This window comes from Cervus elaphus, chromosome 19 (genome assembly GCF_910594005.1).
Source record: "Cervus elaphus chromosome 19, mCerEla1.1, whole genome shotgun sequence".
Lineage (NCBI taxonomy): Eukaryota > Metazoa > Chordata > Mammalia > Artiodactyla > Cervidae > Cervus > Cervus elaphus.
The window spans coordinates 25,208,549-25,231,702 of NC_057833.1; the positions used below are offsets into that span (position 1 = coordinate 25,208,549).

Below are 23,154 nucleotides of genomic sequence, written 5' to 3' on the forward strand. Positions count from 1 at the left end.
CCTATTTGTTGGAAAGCTGAGTCAGGGGAGGTTTTGGACTAAGGTCCCTTCATTTACTTACTCTAGCAAACCAAAGTGCCCATTACATCCATGCCAGGCACCCTTCTAGGAACACAGAGAAATAACTATAAACAAATGAAAGCAAGAAAGCATTTGAGGTGCAGGACAATTATTTGAAATGAGGGAGGATGGAGAGGCTTAAAGCCCACAACAAAGGCAGAAGGGCTTTCGCAGAGATCTAGAACAGTGTCCCCAAGACAAGACACACACAGCATTCCTGGGATACAGGCATCAGAGGAGTTCAGTTTCAGGCTTGAATGAGGATTTAAACTACAGAGGATTTGAATGTTAGGCTAAGAGATTTGGATTTTACAGACATGAGAAGACTCTGAACAGTTTTAACCAGGGAAGCAAAAAGATATGTGTTGTGCTTTAGGCTAAACTAACTCATAGTAAGTTCTGATGGTAGAAACCGAGAGGACTAGAGATTGGTGGGTTAGCGAGAGTTGTAATTGATCAGGTGTGAGAATAGGAAGCTTCCATCTAGACTAGTAGTAGAGGAAACTGAAATGAGGTGACAAAATTCCATAGGGGAGAAAGAAATAGGAAGAAGACTTTATCTATCTGGTATTGTTACTGATTCAGGATAGTGGACATTTGTACTATATGGAAGACCCAACACAGCATGGGGATGTATAGTCAATTACATGTTACTCTCAGAATGCTCAGCTTTCAAAGTTGATGTGTTCATTTACTTTGAACCTCCAGTGATAAATAATTCATAGTGTCTTGACTGCTCCGAGACTTTAACACTTTGCTTTAAAACATACGGTAATGGAATCCAGTTACAAATATCTTGCATTTGAGGTCAGTGCAAGGATATAGGAAAGCCTAGATATAAGAGCAAATTTTGAAGAGAGGAAATTTCCTGTAGACTGTAGCAAACAACTCCAAGATACCCTATGAATATGCATATTTGAGTGTCATGGATACATTTTGGAATACTGAGAAGTATGTGATTTCTGCACCCCACTGGGATGAATATAAAAAAGAATATTTTTCTCCCAGAACTGAAAATAGTACATACGTCTTATGTAAACCATGGATCTGGTGTTCCTCATTAGAAGAGTTGGAGGGACTTCCCTGGAGGTCCAGTGGTTGAGAATCTGCCTTGCAATGCAGGGGATGCAGTTTGATCCCTGGTTGGAGAACTAGGATCTGCATGCCATGGAGCAACTAAGCCCATGTGTCACAACTACTGAGTCCAAGCACCACAACTAGAGAGTCCATGTGCTGCAAGGAAAGATTCCACTTGATGCAATGAAGATCCTGTGTGCCATGACTAAGATACAAGGAAGCCAAATAAATATTTTAAAGAAAGAAGAGATGGCATGTTCATCATTCCTGCTACTGCCTTTGGCTTTGGGGAAATGACCAGAACGAATGCTCAGATCCTGGGACCAGGTCTTGCCTTCATATTTAATAAAGGATGGTGGGGGTTATCAAGGAGATCCAACCAGTCCATCCTAAAGCAGATCAGTCCTGGGTGCTCATTGGAAGGACTGATGCTGAAGCTGAAACTCTAATACTTTGGCCATCTCATGTAGAGAGTTGACTCATTGGAAAAGACCCTGATGCTGGGAGGGATTGGGGGCAGGAGGAGAAGGGGACGACAGAGGATGAGATGGCTGGATGGCATCACCGACTCAATGGACATGTGTTTGAGTAAACTCTGGGAGTTTGTGATAGATAGGGAGGCCTGGCGTGCTGCGATTCATGGGGTTGCAAAGAGTTGGATGTGACTGAGTGACTGAACTGAACTGAACTGGGGGTTATCAAGGGATGAGGAAGCTGATTGTAACAGGAAAGGATAGCTGAAAAGTAGGAATACATCATTAACCAAATATCTATTTTAAAAACATTGTTGGGCATATCAGTAGACCTCACCTTGCTATGTCTTGGCTTGGTGAGGGGGACAGCATATGCCAAAGGAAATGTGGAGAATGTGGAATGACTGTCAGATGCAGCCAGCAGAATAAGTGGTTTGGCTGAACTGTCTTATTCCCACATCCTTCCCGAGGGATCATTGGATTTAAAAAAAAATAAAATAAAATAAAAACATTGTTTCTTCTCTGCCAGGATGGTGTACTCCAGGACTTTAAGTCTGTGGTACATGTATGGAGGCCTGTATGACCGTTAGTGGGGGAAAATGGGGTTATGGTGAGCTAAATGTGAAGAAGCAGCAAATTTAATTCATCAGTTACATTTACTTATGTCTTGATTAACAAAATCTGTATTAAGAATTTGTATGTAGACAGAGATGGTGGTGGGACAACACTGTGAATGCACTAATTGTCACAAAATCGTATGCTTCAAGATGGTTAATCACATGTTATGTGAATTTCACCTCAGTCAAAACGTGCACGCACACACACACACACACGCACATGCATGCCAAAGTTGGTGCAGGTAAGGACTGGGGGATAAAAGAGAATCTACTAGGTTTGAGATATAGAGGTAAGTCCAGGTATAGAGAGGTGAGAGAAATAGGCATGTTTTCAGTCTTTGTAGATCTTTCATGTAGTAAGGAATCAGAACACAGAGAATATATATATATCTTTTTTTCTTTGATTTATACACATGTACTTATCAAAGGAAACGAACAAAATAAGTATGACAGAAAAACAGGATGTGGGGGAACTTTCTTAGACAGCTGGTCAGAGAAGTTCTCTTTGAAGAGGTGATGAGGATGAAGGATGAGAAGGAGATGTGAAAATTCAAGAATGGAAGAAGCCAGGCAGAGGACCAGAGAAGCCAGTTTGGTCTTCTCTGAAAGACCCACTGAAAGGGGATGTGGGTCAAGAGCAGTTGGCCGACCATCAGTGGAGATGGCAAAGGTGTGGGGACTGCAGAATAAGGATTTTGGGTGAGAAGCATTGTTGGGAAAGAGACGATGGAGCAAAATTTTTGCATAAAGAAAGGCTTAGAGCCTAGGCATGGACAGAAGCAGAGAAGATGGGTAACTTTGGACCCCTTATTTTTTTCCAGCTATGCTCCAGAAAGCTACCCACATTAGAAGGTAAAAACAAAGAAAGGAAGAAGTTGAGATGAAAGGTAAATCCACATCGGAAGAATAAAATTCCCATGAAATAAAGTTCATACCTGAGGTGGGCCTCAGATTTGGTTCAAATGCCAATGCCAATAGGGAAACAGAATCAAGCATCTTGAGTTACTGAGCATCACTCAGAGGTGGGATGTTTGGGTGAGAGTAGAGAGCAAAAGGATGGAAAGGTACTCACTTTATCAGGAGGTTGACACTAGAAAATTAAAGTAATAACAAAAAATAATACCTGGATTTGTAGGAATCATTTCCTCAAAGGTTCTCAAAATCATCTGAAAATAGTATTGAATAAAGCTGGTTAATTCCCCTAAGCATTTAAACTGATTATTGAATGTCTATGGCTCTTCTTGCTGATGTCTAACAGGAAATTTCTGCATTTAAGATATCAACTTAGGCAGCTTTAAGTTGTTCAAGCAAAGAGCATGTGGGGTAGGGTGGGAGCTGGGGTAAATACGGAGGCAGCTGTCCTTACTATTGATGAAAGGATGGTCCTCTGTCTGAGAGACTTCTGTTTCTGGATGAAGTCTTTGAAATGCCATACCTGGAGCACCACAGGAAGGAGGAGTCATTTTTCTCCAAGTGAGGTCAGCCTAATGTGCCCAGACTTCCTTGTGGCTAATAGACGTGATGGTCATGTCACCTCACTTTCTGGGAGGTATGTCTGCATGCAAGCATGTGTGTAAGTGCATTGTCTGTGTGTGTCTGCATGCAAGCATGTGTACAAGTGCACTGTGTGTCTCTGAATGTATGTGTGTGTTAGATTCCAGAGGCTTTAAATTATTGGACATACCTAAGACAGAAGGTATAAGGCACAGTCCCTTTCTCTCATGACACCCATAGACATGCACACCCCATCCAGTGGTGACCTGCTAGCACCGTGTCACTCTCTCATTTCTGAGAATGTGGCTGAGACATTCCCACCATAAAGAGATCTTACCAAATTTCCATCTCTTACTAAACACCTCATATCATTTTCTTTCCCCACTTGCTAACCAGTGGGGAAAACCAGTAAGAAAGAATGAAATTGAGCCCTTCGGTTCAATGAGCCCACCCTGACCTGGCTCACCGATGGCTTTAAACTCCTCTCTACTCAGCTCTTATGCCCGTCCCTGCCCACCTTTCCAATCACCATTGTTAATCACATAACTGTCAGAAACCTCCTCTGTACTCCAGCCCCATATTTGCATTTTTCTTTGTCAAAAGCCCTGACCACGGATAACAGCTTGGGGCTCCTCTAGGGCAAAGGTCACTGGTGTGTGGGAGGGGAAGCAAGGGCCTCAGCACTTTAGCTCTGTCACTGGCCTTCTGAGCCAGAAAGAAAAAAGGAGGAGCAGGAAAAGGAAAAGGCTAATTCTTACAGAGTAGTAGGCAGAAAAAAAGAAAGATTATAATGAGACTTCCCTGGTTGTCCAGGGGTTAAGACTCTGCCCTCCCACAGCACGGGGCACTGGTTCGATCCCTGGACAGGGAAAAAAAAAGATGCCCAAGAAATAAGATGCCATGTGGCACGGCCAAAAACAAAAGCGCACAACAAAAAAACAGAATTATTAGAATATACGCAGAGGGACTGGATTAAAATTTGTTCATTACCAGCCCTGGGAAACTTTTCTCAAGTTACTGAACTGATATGGACTATTTTAATTTCTTTCTTTCTTTATTATTTTTTTTTTTTAGAAAAAAGAAGATAATAATGATTCCTTCCTCACAGCTATTCGGGGATTAGGGGAGATATTAATAACATGCGGAATGTCCATAAAGGACATTTATGGGAAATGATCTGTTTGTTTATGTGGTACCTGGAAATATGGGGAAGTCTTCCCCCTCCTACCCTACACTCTGTCCTGCCCTGGGTGCCCTCCCTTCTCTGGTTTGTGGCAGGATGTGAGAATGGGGGGAGAGGGGAAGAGCAGGAAAGAGACCAGTAAAACCCACCCAAACTGCTTCTCTCATCTCCCCACTTCCTGCCCCTGCATCCAGCCCCTCCTCAGTTTCCAGATTTCTACTCTACTTCTGAGTTTCGCTCCTCTGCCACCAGTGGGTTTGCCAACCCCTCTGATCCCAGGGGCCGTGGGGTCCCCCACTCCTCAGCTTCCTCAGGACCCTTCCCCAAACCTGCGTCTTTCCTGGTCCTTGTCACTGGGGGCGATGGAGTTGCAGCTGCTTCAGGATTGCCTGTGTGCAGTGAGCACCCTACCTGTGTTTCCAGGGCAGCCATGGAGCAGATGAGATTCTAGGACAACCCGGTGGAAGTCTGATTTTACTTGTCATAGAAATAGCATCACAGGGGATGTCTGGGCTTTACTGTGAGGGCTGCTTAGGGTTATAAATCGGAGCCTACCCACCAACATAACACTGTGTCTATAGAAAGGCATACTGAGCACCAGACAATAGATTTATAATCATTTCTTTAAAACACATCCTCCTGTTACTCTGGGAGTGTCCCCAGTAACTGTTGAAATAATGATTGTGTATCATAGTTTACAGAGTATTTTCATATTTGTATTCTTGGCTGACCTTTCCAGATATGCAAAAGGTAAACATTACTAATGCCATCTTACAAGTAAGAAAGCAGCCTGAGAAAAGAAACTCGTTTGACCTGTCATGTCACTCAGAGTATAATTACATAATCACATCTAGTGAAATAAACTGTTAGCTACCATAACGTTTCTGCTAGAGAGCCTATGTAAGCAATTTTCACAAGCAGAAAAGAATACTTTGTATGTGTAATTTACTGGGAATTGAGATGCCATCACCTTCAGTTTCTCAAAGTCTATCTTTTTTCCCTTTTCCTTTCCTCTTTCTTCAGCTCTATATGTGTACAAAAATAAAAGACTTAATTCCAGAGAACAACAATGTGGGAAAAGTATAAAATATCATTATTTGGTTTCTTTTGTCTTCTGAATAACAAAAAAAAAATACGCACATCCTTTATTAGTGTGTGACCTTGGACATATTGTTCTGTCTGTGTCTCATTTTCACAAGGTAAGATAAAATATTTAGACTAGATGAGGAAGCTCTCTGGAAGAGAGGAATAAACTCTAGAGCAGGCTTCAATCAGGGCCCACTGTGGGGTGGATCCCACCTTTTCCTAGTTCTGTGAATTTGATGACAGTCACTTTAACACTCTGGGTTCCAGCTTTCTCCTTTACAAAATGAGGACTCTAGACTTCATGATCTAAACTATTCTTTCTCCTCTGACCTCCTATGCCCATTGGTAAAGTGACACCATGGTTCACCTACCTTTTTAACAAACAGATGGAGTTGTGACTTTAGTTCCCAGCAGGGATTGATCATACTCTCATCATCGCTGGAGTCCCAGGAACTGTCAGCTTCCTCCAAGAAGCAAGCCAAGCCACTTTTGAAGTATTTGCCCTGCATCTGGGTTGAGATCGATATAACACAGTATTACACACAAGTGCTTTTTCTTTTTGCTCATTTACAAGTTAAAATAACAGGAACTGATGACATGTTCAGAGAAGTCTTAGTACCTTGGATGAGCTCATTGCCTGAAGTAGAAGTAAGCATGCGGTCTTCCATCCTTTGAATAAAGGTAAGCAGTTGGATGTGGGAGAGAGGAAACAGGTGTGGGCCAGGCATCTGGGATCACAACGCCTTTGCGGCTCCTGCCTTTGGATAGCTGTGTGTCGCTCAACAAATTGCCTCCTCACTTCAAAATCTCTTCTTCATTTGCATTTCAAGCTGGTCCCCTGTGGTGATCTCTGAGGTCCCTTCCTGCTCGGACATGGTATGACTCCCACTCTACAGTTGGAAACCCACGAAGGTACAGAGTAGGCAGTGGAGTCTGTTTACATTCCAGGATCCCCCACCAAATTAATCAGCCCTTTAGGGCACAGGTCATGTTCTATTTCTTGATCTTAGCTTTGACCGTCTTGGTTGTTTTTATTGTTGTTCAGGGTGACGAAGTTGGGTCACCCTCTCTGCAACCCCATGAGCTGCGGCACGCCAGGCTTCCCTCCCTGTCTTTTACTCTTTCCCTGAGGTTGGTCAAACTCATGTCCATTGAGTCCGTGATGCCATCCAAACATCTTATCCTCTGTCGCCCCCTTCTTCTCTTGCCCTCAATCCTTCCCAGCATCAGGGTCTTTTCCAGTGAATCAGCTTTCACATCAGGTGGTCAAAGTATTGGAGCTTCAGCATCAGCCCTTCCAATGAATATTCAGGGTTGATCTCCTTTAGGATGGACTGGTTTGATCTCCTTGCTGCCCAAGAGACTCTCAACAGTCTGGAGAACCAGCACCACAGATCAAAAGCATCAATTCGTTGGTGCTCAGCCTTCTTTATAGTCCAACTGTCTTAGCAGATTCTAGCTATTGTTGTGATGTCTGCTCCTCTGGATAGCAGAATCAGGACTACATTGCCATTAGATATTTGAATCTTGACTCATTAAAAGTTTACACCAGTTAGGGACTTACCTGCAGAGACTTAAAATACCATTTGAAGGTTTGCTCCCTCATTCTGATTGAGAGTAAACATTTACAATGACTAGATCATTGCCTGCAAAGTTTGCACTTAATGTTACACACACACACACACACGCACAACTTACACACATATACTCCAATCCATCTGGAACACTCCAGGATGACAACTGATTAACCTCATGAAAAAAAACAGAAAGTTCATGCAAGTTCAGATGGGCCTTTTTTCCTGTTTTCATTTTTAACAACTGGGATTCAGATATTATTTCCATATACAAATCCACTGAAATGCCTTTCTCTGGAGAAACAAGTGGGGAAATAGTCATTTTATCTGTTATTTGAATGAAGGGGACTTCAAAGCTTGAAGGAAAGATCGAATGTAAGAATGATCTGCTTCCTTCTATAGAAAGACAACCTTATTCCAAATCAAAATAACTTAAATACTGATGAGAACTTTCAGCAAAAGTCATGTGGGTCTATACTGTCAGCCACGTATTCCTTGGACATTTGATCAGGTCTCTCAAGCATAGAAGTTACAAACCTGACTTAATTCCTTCCCCACTGGCATAGAACATTCATTTGCTTTTAAGTAAATGCTTATTTTCTTTCTTCCTTTTTAAGATTACAGGAGTAAAACATTTACCTAGGAGAATTTTCATCTGCAATTTATGTGGGAGCTTAAAAAGCCTTTCCAAGGAAAGAACTCAATTTAGAAATATAAAAGCATGTCTAGCAAACTGCAGGGAGGATCAGAGAAAAGAGCTGGATTTAGCAGCAAGGCCTTAGGAAAGTTCCAGAAGAACAGTTTTATTAGACATTGTCCAGTCCAACAAGACTAGGTATTCCTTGGTCAGGTACTGATTTGGTGAAACTGAATAAATAAGCTTAACTGGGATTTCCCTGGTAGTCCAGTGGTTAAGACTCTGAGCTGCCAATGCAGGGGTACAGGTTTGAGACCTGGTTGGGGAACTGAGATCCCACATGCTGTGGGGTGCAGCCAAAAGATGTAGAAAAAAAAAAAAAAAAAGCAGGCTTAACTAACTTTTGTAACCTGTTGGGACAAAACAATGTGACTGACACAAAAAGGAGAGAGCAACTCGTCTTCTTACATCATAGCGATTGGAAAGTGCCCAGGAGGTGGGGTCAGGGTTGGGACAGGGCAGAGTTGAGAGATGCTGGGATCAGGTGGTCAGGGTAGCTGACAGCCCCTGTGAAGTCAGTTGGAGTTTGAGAGGGTGGACGAGACCAGGGGCCAGCCCAGATCAGGATCACCTGCTGGCCTCTGGAGATCCTCTGGTAATTTTCCAGAAACATTTTCAGGAGGTGGGGAAGGATTGCCTTAAAAACTAAGGTCCTAAGGAGACATGGGAAGGAGTCTGACAAGCTAGTGTGACACCACTGTTAACCCAGAATTAATGAAGCCTGAAGATGTTGAGGATATACAGGCACCCTGGAAAACAGAAAATTATAGAATACTTTTCTAAAAGTAAAACAAGTAAAAATCCTCCTTGATCCACCCTCATTCCACCTCCTAGTTGACCTTTGGAGTATCTCTTTTTTATAGGGTTAAGATCAGACTGGGTGTGGGCAATTTTGCATATGGTTTGGGCTTCCTTTGTGGCTTAGAATCCGCCTGCAACTCAGGAGACCTGAGTTTGATCCCTGGGTTGGGAAGATCCCTTGCAGAAGGGAAAGGCTACCCACTCTAGTATTCTGGCCTGAAGAATTCCATGGACTATACAGTCCATGGGGTCGCAAAGAGTCAAACACGACTGAGTGATTCACTTTACTTTTTTATTTTTTTACTTTACTTTTAAGACTATATAAAAATGTCATTTTCTTTACATCTGTATGACAATCATATGGATAGCATAGACCGTTTTACAACATTCATTGTAGAAAACTGATAAAATATAGAAAAATAAAAAGGAAAAAGAGGGACCCATAATCCTATCATCTAGAGATCACAACTTATTTTTCCTCCTAGATATTTTTATGCTTACGTATTGATTTCTGAACAACAGAAAGCTGCAGCCACCCTGCACCCCTTCCGCAGGTTTCCTATTTGGTAGTTTCTTTCACATACCTGGGCCAATACAGGTGAATGACACATGGGCAAGGGGGTGCTGTGGCTATTCCAGGAATGATTAATGACGCTTAATCTCTCTCCCCACTTCCTTTCCACACCCATTCACACTTTGAGAAGGAATTTCCTACAACACTTCTGTGGCTGGGACTGTTCTCTTGCTAACCACGTCTGGATATTGGGGGCAAGGGGATAAGTGTGCTTTTTTTTTAATTTGGACACTTCTAGAAGGAGAGACAACTCTAGCACCGGGAGCCTGCTCTCCTGTTCCAGGAGCCCTTGGTTTTAAGAAGTGGATTCCACTCAACTGCTGGTGGTGCCATCACAAACACCGTGGTCATCCAGGCCAGGTATAACCAGTCCTTGGCAGGGCTTGAGGTCAGCCGTGTGGACTCCTTTGCTGGCTGGCTGGCTCAGAGACCTCAAGGTGGCAGTCCTGACCCTCTCTGCTGCCCAGCCATTAGTCTCTGACAATCAGTTTCTGCAAACCCCAAATAGCATAAAGGATCATTTATGGAGCCCAGGGGATAAGGGGCTCCTCCTCCTTTTTCTTTGCCATCTATGATGACACAGCAATAGGTAATCCCCTTGTCAAACTTTCTCAGAGACATAGACTTCAGAGGCTAAGCCCATATTTATTGTTTGTGCTTACTGGCCTTGAGACTTCATTGTGATGGTTCAATCCAACATCCCTCAGCCCTACTCAACCCACACTCCCTATAATCCTTATCCACTGTATCTTCTGCAAATTTTCCCTTGCCAGAGTAGAACCTGTGATCTGATTTAGGACATTAATACTTGTGTTGAGTATGCTTTTCCAAACTCTACGCAGTCATTCAAAGAGACTCAAATTCATTTTCCCTTGCAAAACTTTCTGATGAAGAGGGTGACAACTTCAAGAGACTGCTCCATGCTGATCACAACTTACTGAGCACCTATTTAACGCCTTGGCTCAAAACTGGGTTTTACCTTTTATCTAACCCCCCTGAGCCTTAGTTTGCTCATCTATAAAATGGGATAATTATATTTACTTCATAGAATTGTTATGAGGATGAAATAAAACAATATTTTGAAAGTTTCTGAAACATAGTATTTGCTCAATATCTCAATTCTCCTGTTTTTTATACTCTTAATAAATTCTTCTGTGCATCTATACAGAAGTGTACAAACATATAAACATTTCTGTGCTTAGTTGTTCAGTCATGTCTGACTCTTTGTGACTCCATGGATCGTCGCCTGCCGGGCTCCTCCATCCGTGGGGATTCTCCAGGCAAGAATACTGGGGTGGGTAGCCTATCCCTTCTCCAGGGGATCTTTCTGACCCAGGAGTTGAACTGGGGTCTCCTGCATTGCAGGTGGATTCTTTACCAGCTGAGCTGCCATTTATATAAACATGTAATCAGAAAGAATGCTTGCAGGTGGGAAGATGTAAAGCTTTGAAGCTTCCATTTTTTAGAATTAAAAAAAAAGTTGACCACATACACAGATAATTGCATGACTTAGATCAGTAAAGAACAAGTTGGTTCAGTCTTAAAATGAGGCCAACTTTTAATATGAGCAAATTGAGGGAACCTCTTGTATGTGGAGACACAAATTCACTATTTATACTGTGAAGTAAATAAAACTTAGGACATACTGGCTCCAAATTGGAGAACATAGCAGTATTCCAGTCTCTTGTGCAGACACAGAACTAAAAAACATGATTAGAGTTATGTTGGTTTTTTTCCTTACAATTACAAACTCTTTGAAATTGCCCTATAACAAAGCTGACTTTACTGGTCATCTAACAGTAGTATCATTTTCATAATTACTTGAAGACTCATTTATTCCCTTAATTTCCAAATGCAATTCCCAGCCAAGTGAGAGCCAAGTTTATACTCCACAGGATATGCAAACTGCATTTATTTCCTTAACAGATAAACACTGTTTTGGCACAATTTATGTTTGTCTAAGACCCTTAGCCTTGCATTTCCTAGCCAACTGACAGACTTGATGTTGCCTTGCCACCATGCATCAGGGTGCTGTGCTGAGCATGAGGAGGAGGTAAGCTAACCCCACTGACTCCCTGCTGTGATGGGAGAAGCATTACCTATGAGCTGAGCAGAAGACCTGGTTCCAATTCTGCTTCCACACTTCTGCCTGAGCTCAGAGAAGTTATTTCTCTGGCAGTCTCAAGCCTCCTCTATAAAATGAAGGTGTCCAAAATTTCTTTCAGCTCAAAGTTCTCGGCTATATAATACACAAGTAGCCAAGATGTACACAGAAAATCCTACATTGTTAGTGGGAATGTAAATTGGTGCAGCCATTATGGAGAACAGTATGGAGATTCCTTAAAAAAAAACAAAACTAAAAATAGAGCTAACATATAAGGCATTCTCACTCCTGGACACATATCCAGAGAAAATTATAATCCCAAAGGATATATGCACCCCAGTGTTCACTCCAGCGCTATCTACGATAGTCAGGACATGGAAGCAATATAATGTCCATCAACAGAGGAGTGGATAAAAATGTGGTACATATATACAGTGGAATATCACTCAACCACAAAAAAGAACAAAATAATGCCACTTGCAGCAATAAAACTGGAGATTGTTATATTGAGTGAAGTTAAACTAGGTAGAGAAAAACAAATATCACATGATATCACTTACATGTGGAAGGTAAATGGTAGAAATAAACCTATTTAGAAAATAGAAGTTGAGTCACAGATACAGAAAACAAACATGGTTTCCAGGGGGAGGGATACATTGGGACATTGGGACTGACATATACACAATTGGAAGGACTGATACTGAAGCTCCAGTACTTTGGTCATCTGATGTGAAGAGCCAACTCATTAGAAAAGACCCTGATGCTGGGAAAGATTGAAGGCAGAAGGAGAAGAGGGCAACAGAGGATGAGATGGCTAGATGGCATCACCGATGCAATGAACATGAATTTGAGCAAACTCCAGGAGATGGTGAGTGACAGGGAGGCCTGGCGTGCTGCAGTCCATGGGGCAAAGAGTTGGACATGACTGAGTGACTGAACAATAAGAAAAATGTATAAAAAATATATAGTATATATAAAATAGATGAATAATAAGAATCTATTGTATAGCACAGAGAACTCTATTCAATATTCTGTAATCATCTATATAGGAAAAGAATCTGAAAAAAGAGTGGATATGTATAACTGACTCACTTTGCTGTACAGCAGAAACTGACATTGTAAATCAACTATCTGGCAATAAAAAATACACTAAAAATATATGTGTGTGTGTGTGTGTGTGCTGTGTTTAGTCTCTCAGTCATGTTTGACTCTCTGTGACCCCATAGACTGTAACTTGCCAGGCTCCTCTGCCCATGGAGATTCTCCAGGCAAGAGTACTGGAGTAGATTGCCATGTCCTCCTCCAGGGGATCTACCCAACCCCAGGGATTGAACCCAGGTCTCCCACATTGCAGGCAGATGGTTTACCATCTGAGCCACCAGGGAAGCCCAAGAATATTGGAGAGGATAGCCTATCCCTTCTCCAGGGGATCTTCCTGACCCAGGAATCAAACCAGGGTCTCCTGCATTGCAGGCAGATTCTTTACCAGCTGAGGTACCAGGGACTATATAGAAAGCCAAAAGCTGATGTTGGCTTATTTTCAGTAATTTTGCTTTCAAAATCCACTAGAACTAGCAACATTTGGAACACACCACAGCATTATTACAGGTAACTTAGAGCCTGTCTTTGGGTTAAGCCTTGACTGTACCCTATGTCTCTGAAGCACATTTGTGAAGGTTGGTTACTCACTGAACAAGTGTTTAGTAAACACCTGCTATGTGGGAGCTCTGTGCCAGCTCCTAGAGGTGTCACAGAAAGCAAAAGCAGACGCAGTCCTCCCCTGAGGCAGCTCCTCTCTTGCCCAAGAATTTGAGCCAAGAACTCTAAAACGTTAAGCAGAAAGCACATAAGGAATGGCAGCAGTTAATAATGTAACATTCTGTTGAAGACAAAACCACCTCAGCAGTTTCGTTTCCTGCATCTGCTAGAAACTGGTGGAGCCAGTTCTGTAACTATACTTTGTGCGCATAATCCCTTCAATTCACTTTTGAAAAGTTCTCAGCAATGATAGGCATTAGCAGTTAGGGTTCCCGGGGCAGGGCAGAGAAAGAGAGGCTTCTCTTCCGCTGTGAAGTCTTCACAGAGGAGCCAGCAGAGGCAGCCAACCAGCCGGTGCTGAGAGCGCCCGTCAGGAAGCGTTTGCACTGTACTGACCTGCCTCAGCTCCTTCTTGAGATACATGTAAAACACGGCCATCCCGAAAGCCTGCAGCAGCACCGTGAAGATGAGCAGCAGCACGCAGATCTGCCCAAGTCTGGAGCCCGGAGCCTGCATCAGCGTCATGGTCGCTGTAGGATGGGACTCCTGCAGAGTGAGTCAAGCAGCAGATTAGGACTGCGGTGGAGTGGAGCAAATTTTTTGTTTCACTTACTGAAAAGGAGCAAGTTAAACTGAAACTGAAAGCTGTAAAGAGGAGAAAACAAAGTACTTGCAATTCTACTAATCCTAAACCACTAGAAGCTAGGGGGAAGCAAGATAAGGCAGATCCACTACCAATTTCAGGGGCACATGGCTCTCTGTCTCTTTGGTTTTGGACTTCTAAACTCCAGAACTGCAAGACAACACAGTTCTGTTTGTGCTACTTCATTGTGGCGCCTTCAGAAGTGACTATAGCTTTCACTGGATTAGAAAAGTGAAAAAAGTTTTAAGTGTTACCATCATAATAACTGCAACCATTAGTTAAAACAAAATCTGGGGCTTGTTTTGAAAAGGTCATTGTCAACACGGGCACCAGAGGCCAGTCCATGTTTCTGTTAACTATTCCATTCATTCACTATTTAGGCTAGAGTCTATCTAGGTCACCAGGTTTTATAAGTATGTGTCTTTCCATCATATTCTAATTGTGTAAAAATTCTTCATGTTCTTACCTTACATTTTCTTTATTTTGATTAGGTAGTTATTGGGCCATACCCCACCAGCCTGCAAACTTGTGGTTGCCCAGCCTCCAGACTGAAGAAAGAGGCTGGATACAGTGATGGGGACATCAATAGTTTAGTGGACAGGAGATCTTACATGTCTGAAGCAAAATGTCCTGGAGTGAAATCTCACCATGGCAGGCAGGACATGGCAGCAGTCTTTGCCCCTTGGGGGAGAAGGAGGCTACCATGTATGGGTGGGAGGGACAGGGTGGAAATTGATTTTAGGTGGGCTTATCAGTTACTAAGGAAACCAGGAGATGGGGTGGGGGCAAGCACTCAGGCAGTTAGTTACTGATGAAGCCCTGTAATTAGGAGGATTGGATAGTCATGTGATTGAAGCAGGGCCTGGTCAAGCAGGGGATGAACAGAGAGCAAGAGGACAGCCATCCTGAATGGCTTGACAGTACACTCCACCCCTGCACACCTTGCACGACCCTTACAATCTTGGTCCACCCCTCTTCTGTGATATCCCTGGGCTCAGGTCTATACAGGGGCACTGCAACCAGACACCACAAATGCAATACAGACAACGGCAGCTAAAGAGTAGCAAGAGTCTAAGAGGTGGGCAAACATTCGAGCCAGCTGGTTACAGGCTCAAGTTTTCATGAAAGTCCAGAGGAGGACAGCGATGGCATCCTGCTATAGACCCAGCAAGCAGGCTCATTTCCCAGTGAGGCCACCACTTTGCCCAGTCTGCAAACAGATTGCCTCCACTCAGACTAAGTATGCTTACAGACACAAGACAGGGAAAATTATGACCATTAACCAACATACAAGCACTATCCTGAGATAGTGCCACCCCTGACTGAGGTTTCTGTCCTGGGGGGTGGTACCATCCCGCCTATTCACCCGCAGTCCCCAGAGCCTGTACTGAATCCTAGAGAGACCCTCAGGGTTAACATGATGGTGTCTTCCTCCAGCTGGATCCTGGATTAATTACCTTATTGGTCTTTGGTGGAGCAGTTAACAGACAGGTGAGATCTATAAATCCCTTTCTATGCTATTTCCCATGAGGAGGCAAACCCAAACCGCCAGGGACTCACATGCCAGTCCTAGGGCTGGCTTATAAAATGTGTTCTCCTGGGGTTAGATCCTGTGGCCCAGACAAAAGCAAGCTTTGTCCTAATGGATAGTCCTAATAGCAGTGTGCCTTGAACTTGAATGGTGTGACCTTCAAGTGGCCTTTGGATTCAGAGGGTGTGGTCACTGGGACCATTGCTCCTGGGGTGTGTCCACACGTTGAGAGTGGGTTTCCCGGCTCACTTGTTGCTGACGTGACCCCACTCATCCTCTGGATTAGCCTAGCAGCACTAGGGCTGTAAGTATGGTGGAAACACTGGTGCAGGTCATTTCCATCAGCCCCTTCCTGAACTTCAAGGCCAGTAATGTGGGCTCCTCGGTCAATACCGATGTCCTTGGGGGTCCCGTACATCACACACAGCTCCTCTGGACCCTGTATTGAGGATTTTGCATCGCTCCACGACTCAGGTAGGCCTTTTGTAATGTCCTGCCCCGGTTATGACAGGCTGTAGATATACATTGCTGCTGCTCCATCACACTGACTCCTTGCTCTGCCCGCTTCCACAGCTGGGACCGGAAGCCCAAGAGCACTCACTATTTAGCTATTGCCATAGGCCCCAACCAAACCGTTCTGGGTAACAGGCCATGTCCAATTCCCAAGTCTGTCCCTAAGTTACCACCCCTAAAGCCTAAAGCCTAAACAACATCCCCAGTTGTTTAGGGTTGGTGCGTTGGAGGGGTTTATTGGTATTTTGAAGATGATCCAGGTCCTTGTCTTCTGTTTGCAGTCCCCAGCCATCCCTGTGCAAGTTGGATGAGCCACGAGTGTGGGGTTGCTACTTTTAAAGTGGAAAGAGACCCTGGGGTTTACATGATATTGTCATTATGATGGAAGACAACTGCCACAGGGCCCCACATGCTAGTTGACAGCCTCTCCGCAATCATTCCTCCAACCTTCTGTTCCTGGCCTTGTTTCCCTACATCTCTACACTCACGAGAGTTTCTTTGGCCTTCTGGCTGACTCATCAGATGTTGAGCTGCAGGCCTGAAAGCCTTGCGATTGAAGAAAGAGCCCAGAGACAGTGACAGAGATAGCAACAGTTTATTGGAAGGAGGATCTTACATGTCTGAGGCAAAAACTCTATAGTGACATCCCCACTTTGGGCGGCTGGCAACAGGCAGGTGATGACAACAGTTTCTGCTATTTAGGGCGAGAATCAGGCTTTGATTTATAGGGGTTTAATGTCAGGTGGGCTCATCAGCTACCAGGGATTATGCCCTATATTAAGAGGAGTGAATAGTCGTATGAGTGAAGCAGGGTCTGGTAGAGCAGGGGATGAACAGAGAACAAGAGAACAACCATCTTGAAGGATGACCATACAGTAGCCCTTATACACAGTAATGGGATACAAAGTACTTCACCCTCACCTGGCCATGAATTGTCCTGTTCTCCACCCCGAAGACAACCATTATTAACAGTTTTTATATATCTTTCCACTAAGATTCCATGCATTTATAAATATATATACATATATATATAATGTATATGATAGACTTAAATGGCAGCATACTCTATACATCATTCTGAACCTTGTTTTTATCACTTCATATATCTTGGGAATTCATTCCGTATTTGTAGGATTTTTTTTCTATATAATACTCTACTATATAGATACTTTAAAAAATATTTAACTGGGCTTCCCTGGTGGCTCAGTGGGAAAGAATCTGCTTGCCAATGCAGGAGAATGGGTTCGATCCCTGATCCAGGAAGATTTCACATGCCAAAGAGCAACTAAGCCCAGGCACCACAACTATTGAGCCTGCGCTCTAGAGCCTGGGAAATGCAACTACTGAGCCCAGATACCACGACTACTGAAGCCTGAACACCCTAGAGCCCATGCTCCAAAATAAAAGAAGCCACCACAAAGAGAGGCTCATGCACCACAACTAGAGAGAAGCTCCCAAAGCCTGAGTGCACCAATAAAGATCCAGCATAGCCAAAAATAAGCCAAATAGTTCAAAAATAATATTAAAAAATATTTTTTAATATTAGAATATATTTAACCAGTCTCCTGTAGATAGAGACCTGGGTCGCTGCCAATATTTATCTTTATCACAAATGATGCTCTAATCGCTGTATTTTTATTCTCTTCATCAAGCCCTTTCTTTGCCATCCCATGTGTAACTGCAATCTGCTGTTTCCTGTTCTGGCCCCAAGCTTGCTCCCATGCTTTATTTTTCCTCACGGCACTTTATGTTTTCTGGCATTCTATTTATTTTACTCGTTGATTGCTTGTCTTTACCAACTAGAATTTAAGTTCTATGAAGACACATGTTTTTGTCTCTTTAGTTTGCAGCTGACTGGCTTGTATCTGAGTGCATAGTTAGTGCTCAGTAAATATTGAATAACTGAATGTTTTAATTAAATGCTGCCAAAGAAAAGCATACATGGTAACTAAAAGGTATGTATCTTCCCTTCAAGGCAAAATAAGTCATAGTGTAACAGAGCAGGACCCTTTGGGGCCTTCCCAGAACAGACCACTCCTCCCATATGTCCTCCACCTGCCTTTTGTCTGTAGAACTTTGGTCAAAGATTAACAAAGTGAGAAAATGCAGAAAGGAAAACAATCAACCAAGATAAAATAGTAATACTTCAGCCATTAAACAAAGTCAAGGACCTTCAGTTTCTTTTCAAGGGCTGTAGATAATATTCTGAGCCATGTCTTTTGAGCTGTTTTGCAGATACTGAAACCTCCACCAGGTAGAAGAAGTTAACTGTATGCTGCCCACAACTATGTAGACCTGAGACGAGTCAGAACTAGAAGGTTGATGATGTTGATTCCCAATTACCTCACCACCAACCCATTGGAAGAATGTGCATGAGCTGACCAGACACCCCACAATCCTCCCTCCCTCCCTCGAACTGGCTTTAAAAACTTTTCCCTGAAAGCCTTGTGTGTGTGTGGGCAGTGGGGAGGGAAGTTCAGGCTTTTAAAACACATTATTGACTAAAAACATATCAATACATTTTTAGAGACTGATACAATTAACGTCACTACGTGAAGTTGATAGAGCTTAAAATTGATCAAGGGTTCATTATGCAATTTATGATTGTTATCATTCATGTTTTATTCCACTAGGTTTCTGTTCCAAACTTGTGTTGCATATTATAAATGCAAGTTTATTACATATTATAAATGCAAGTTTATTACCACTGAATTTTCGAAAATGAGACATTAAGAAATTTTGAGTCAAGAATTTTTTGGTGAATTTTATGTAGATACTTTCTTTGATTGTCTGAGCAACATATATATTAATGCCTCAGGAGATAGTTCTTCAGAATATATTTCTGATTCAGGTGATGTGAATATTAGACCAACAAAAAGTCAAAAAACCTTAGTGATTGATTCTGATACAAAAAGTGAAAATGAAACTCAGGGTGCTGAAGAAGACATTATAGATGTGTCAAGTGTAACTACTGAATGTAATAATCTGCAAAGTATTAGTGAAATAACAAAATTTTTGGTCAGTAAAATAAATATTCCTGGCAAAAGATTTAGTTTCTACAAAAATCCCCTGATCAATGATTTAAGCGCTAGCTGCCCTGGATTCTTTGCTTAGTGCCCCGCAATAAATGCTGCACTTTCCTTCACCCCAAATCCAGAGTCAGTAGATTGTTTTTACTGATCATGGGGCAAGCAGATGCAAGTTTGGTTTGGCAACAGTAGTTTCCAGCCGTTTGTCCTCTTTGTCTTCTATTAATTTTTTCAGTTCAGTTCAGTTCAGTCCCTCAGTCATATCCGACTCTTTGCAACCCTATGAACCACAGAACGCCAGGCCTCCCTGTCCATCACCAACTGCCAGAGTCTACCCAAACCCATGTCCATTGAGTTGGTGATGCCATTCAACTATCTCATCCTCTGTCATCCCCTTCTCCTCCCGCCTTCAATCTTTCCCAGCATCAGGGTCTTTTCAAATGAGTCAGCTCTTCACATCAGGTGGCCAAAGTATTGGAGTTTCAGCTTCAACATCAGTCCTAATTTTTTACATTGTGCCAAATGAGATTTTTTTAGTTTGATCTAGAGTTGATATACTCTGTGAACCCAGGAATGTCTCAATTAAATTCAGCCTATTTGATCTGGGATAATGTTTCCTAATCTGTCTAAATCAGTAAGCCAAATAATGTATACTTGAGTCTCTGTGTGGTTGTACATGGTGGCCCTCCTGTGCTGATAATATAATTTACATGCAATTTCTTCCACAGCTGTGCATTTTGCATTTCCAGAAGAGTGAATTACTATGGTATTATTTCTGGTAATTGCAAAGGATGCAGAAATCTCAAGTTATCTTGAGAAAGTCATTACAGGTTTAATTTGTCCCAGTTACCTTCATAAGGAGTTAAGATGTGGGAACTTGTGTTTGTCTCTTGCAGAGGGATTGACCGGCATTTCAATCAGGCCCCAACACTCAAGAGTTTAAAAGTGTCATTGACTAATTGTTCTTTGGGAGGGAAGAGCGGGATGCTCTACAGTAAAATAAAAAAAAGAGAGACAGAAACAGCATGCTGGATTGGCCCAAGGAGTACTAGTGAAATTCCTGAAGGTTCTCTCCACTCTACAGCAACGTTAAGGACCAAGGAGGTAAACACACCTTGATAAATTTTTCAATATTGAAAAGGATAGCTGAGGCTTATGTCAAACAGCCCCTTTCTCAATCCTCAGGGGCTTTTGGGTCCTGCAGATGGTCTTTTGCCCAGTGAGAGTGCCAATTCCCAGGTTCCCATGTTGCATCTCACCCCAGCTGCCACAACAGACTGGGATAACATGTCAGGGAGCAGATCACAGCTCTGACCACTTTCTGAGGCCACCCTGGTCTGGAGATGCCCACTGCATCAGGAAAATCGTCTTTTGTCATCTCTGCAAGATCACACCCTGGTTCCCACACACACCAGCTCAGCAGTCTGACTGTGTCACTGGTTGAGAGGCCATCTGGTGTGGGGATTAAGCAAACAACCCCAGGGGCTCATGCTGCTTGGGATCACATCTTGGCCTGGTTGCCTCCCATTGGGTCACTCTGGCTGGTGACACCCCAGGGCTTGATTCTAGCTTCAGCATCTGGGAAGTGAGAATGATGACAGAACCTACTCAAAAGTTGTTGGGAGGATGAAATAAATTATTCATGACTGGCTTCCTGGGTACAATTAATAAATACATCCTGTAACCTTTCTAGGTAAGAAGGTGAAGCCACAGCCTGCTCATGCTCTTAAAAATTAAACCCTAGTTAGTCCTAAGTAAAATTTTATTGACAGTGATAGAAAGACGAAAGAAATGCAGCTGAGTGGTTTAGTCAAGCTACACTCACACCCAAGGATTAATGAGGTAAGAAATGTAGAGCATTCAGCACACCCCTGACATGTATAGCCCCCAGTACAAGGCAATAATTGCTAAGGTCAGGAAAAACTATCAGGAAGTTGGTGAAATTAATTTTAACTATGGATGTATATTAGCTTCATCTTCTTTATGTTGGTTATCATTTACACATATAAAAACTTATCAGCTCTAAGTGAACAGTTTGATTATTTTTGGTAATTGTATACAATGTGTAACCATCACCATCATGATATAGAATGGTTACTTTGCCTTAGTTTTTCCATTTCTGGATAAAGAAGATGTGGTACACATATACAATGGAATACTACTCAGCCATAAAAAGGAATGAGATCATGCCATTTGCAGAAATGTGATTGGACCTGGAGATGATCATATAGAGTGAAGTAAGTCAGAAAGAGAAAAGCAAGTATCGTGTATTAACACACATATGTGGAATCTAGAAAAATGGTACAGGTGAACTTATTTGCAAAGAAGAAATAGAGACACAGACACAGAACAAATGTATGGACACCAAGTGGGGAAGGGGAGTGGGATGAATTGGGAGATTGGGATTGACATATATATATTATTGATATTATATATAAACTAGATACCCTGGTGACTCAGATGGTAGAGAATCTGCCTGCAATGCAGGAGATACAGGTTCAATCCCTGGGTGGGGAAGATCCCCTGGAAAAGGAAATGGTAACCCACTCCAGTACTCTTGCCTGGAGAATTCCATGGACAAGAGGAGCCTGGTGGGCTATAGTCCACGTGGTGGCAAAGAGTCGGACACGACTGAGCAACTAACACTTTCACTTTTCACATAAACTAGATAACTAATGAGAAACTACTGCTTAGCACAGGGAACTCTACTCCATGCTCTGTGGTGACCTACATGAAAAGGAAATCCCAAAAGGGGATAAATGGGATAAATGTATACATATAGCTGATTCACTTTGCCGTAAAGCAGAAATGAACACAACATTGCAAAGCAACAATACTCCAATTAAAAAAAAATTAGGTTTTTCTATCCCCTCTGCCTGAGTTCTTTTTTTTTAGGATGACTGAGCACCTGTTATGCTGCAGGCATGGTTCAGGGTGCTGTGGGAAACGTCACTGAACAGCAGACTACAATCCCTGCCCTCCTAGAGCTTACCTTCTAGGGAGAGGAGGCAGGTGACCCACAACATACAATATAATCAGGACCCCCATCCCAGCTCAAAGGATGAAGATTCTGGCCTATAGGGAGAGGAGAGGATTTTGCCAAGGTCACACAGATAGTTAAAGTTGAGTAACACAAATGAGGGGCAGCTAGGGGCTGCGGTGAACTGAGCATGCATGTATCAACTAAAAAGGGGTCCCTCCCTCTCAACCCTGGACAGTTATTGCCAGGAGAGCTCTGAACAGGAAATCAAAGCACATTTAGGTTCTTCTTGTGGGCCATCAGTTGGGGTCCCCTGGAAAAATGGTAGGAGGTATAAAACACCACCTCACCTTTAATGCATTTAGAACACACTTGGGATATCACATATATAAATTTTTTAAAAAGAGTTCTTTCCCCTCAATCCCCATTTTTTGGTTCCAAGGAAAAAATTTGATTGCTACATTTTTCTTTCCTTTCGTGAACCTTGGAAAATTCAGGCTATGAATGGCTCTTTGCCTGGGTTCTGTTTGAAGACACTAGATACCTTTTCTAACACCTGGCCTTTCTAACACGAACTCTCTTGGTCATTTTAGAAAAGTCATTTTACCTCTCTGGATGTATTTCTGCTCATAAATAAAGAATATTGGAACAGGTTTGTTTCTAGGGCCTCTTGCAATACTTTCAGAAAGTTAGGCAGTGTGGTAAGCAGGAGTATCAGACTTGAGTCCCCATTCTTGACATGGCTGACCTTAGTGGGTAAACAGCCTGTGGTCTCATCAAACAGGTTTCCAGCTCCTCTCCTGGAAATGTGTAACCTTTTTTATGTGTAAGTATCCATACCTGCAATATCTGGCTCATTTTTTTAAAAAAAAAATTGAGGTATAATTGACACGGTAATTGTTTTAGGTATATAACATGACAATTCAATGTTTGTTGAAATGATTGAAACATTGAAATACT

At 42.6% G+C, this 23,154-nt stretch overlaps 1 protein-coding gene across 3 annotated transcripts in view; it reads right to left on the reverse strand.

The window, feature by feature from the left end:
• Positions 1-23,154, reverse strand: part of TNFSF10 (TNF superfamily member 10) — a 45,944-nt gene that overhangs the window by 4,065 nt on the left and 18,725 nt on the right. Inside the window, exons 2-4 of one of the 3 annotated variants that reach the window (XM_043875141.1) lie at positions 13,895-14,044; positions 6,362-6,499; positions 3,351-3,393 (exon numbers count right to left, since the gene is read on the reverse strand). In XM_043875141.1, coding sequence (XP_043731076.1) covers positions 3,351-3,393; positions 6,362-6,499; positions 13,895-14,023 — 310 coding nt within the window. In that variant the 5' untranslated portion in view covers positions 14,024-14,044. Of the gene's footprint in view, positions 1-3,350; positions 3,394-6,361; positions 6,500-9,301; positions 10,136-13,894; positions 14,103-23,154 lie in introns of those variants that run through there. The other 2 variants (XM_043875140.1, XM_043875142.1) reach the window with 2 other exon arrangements.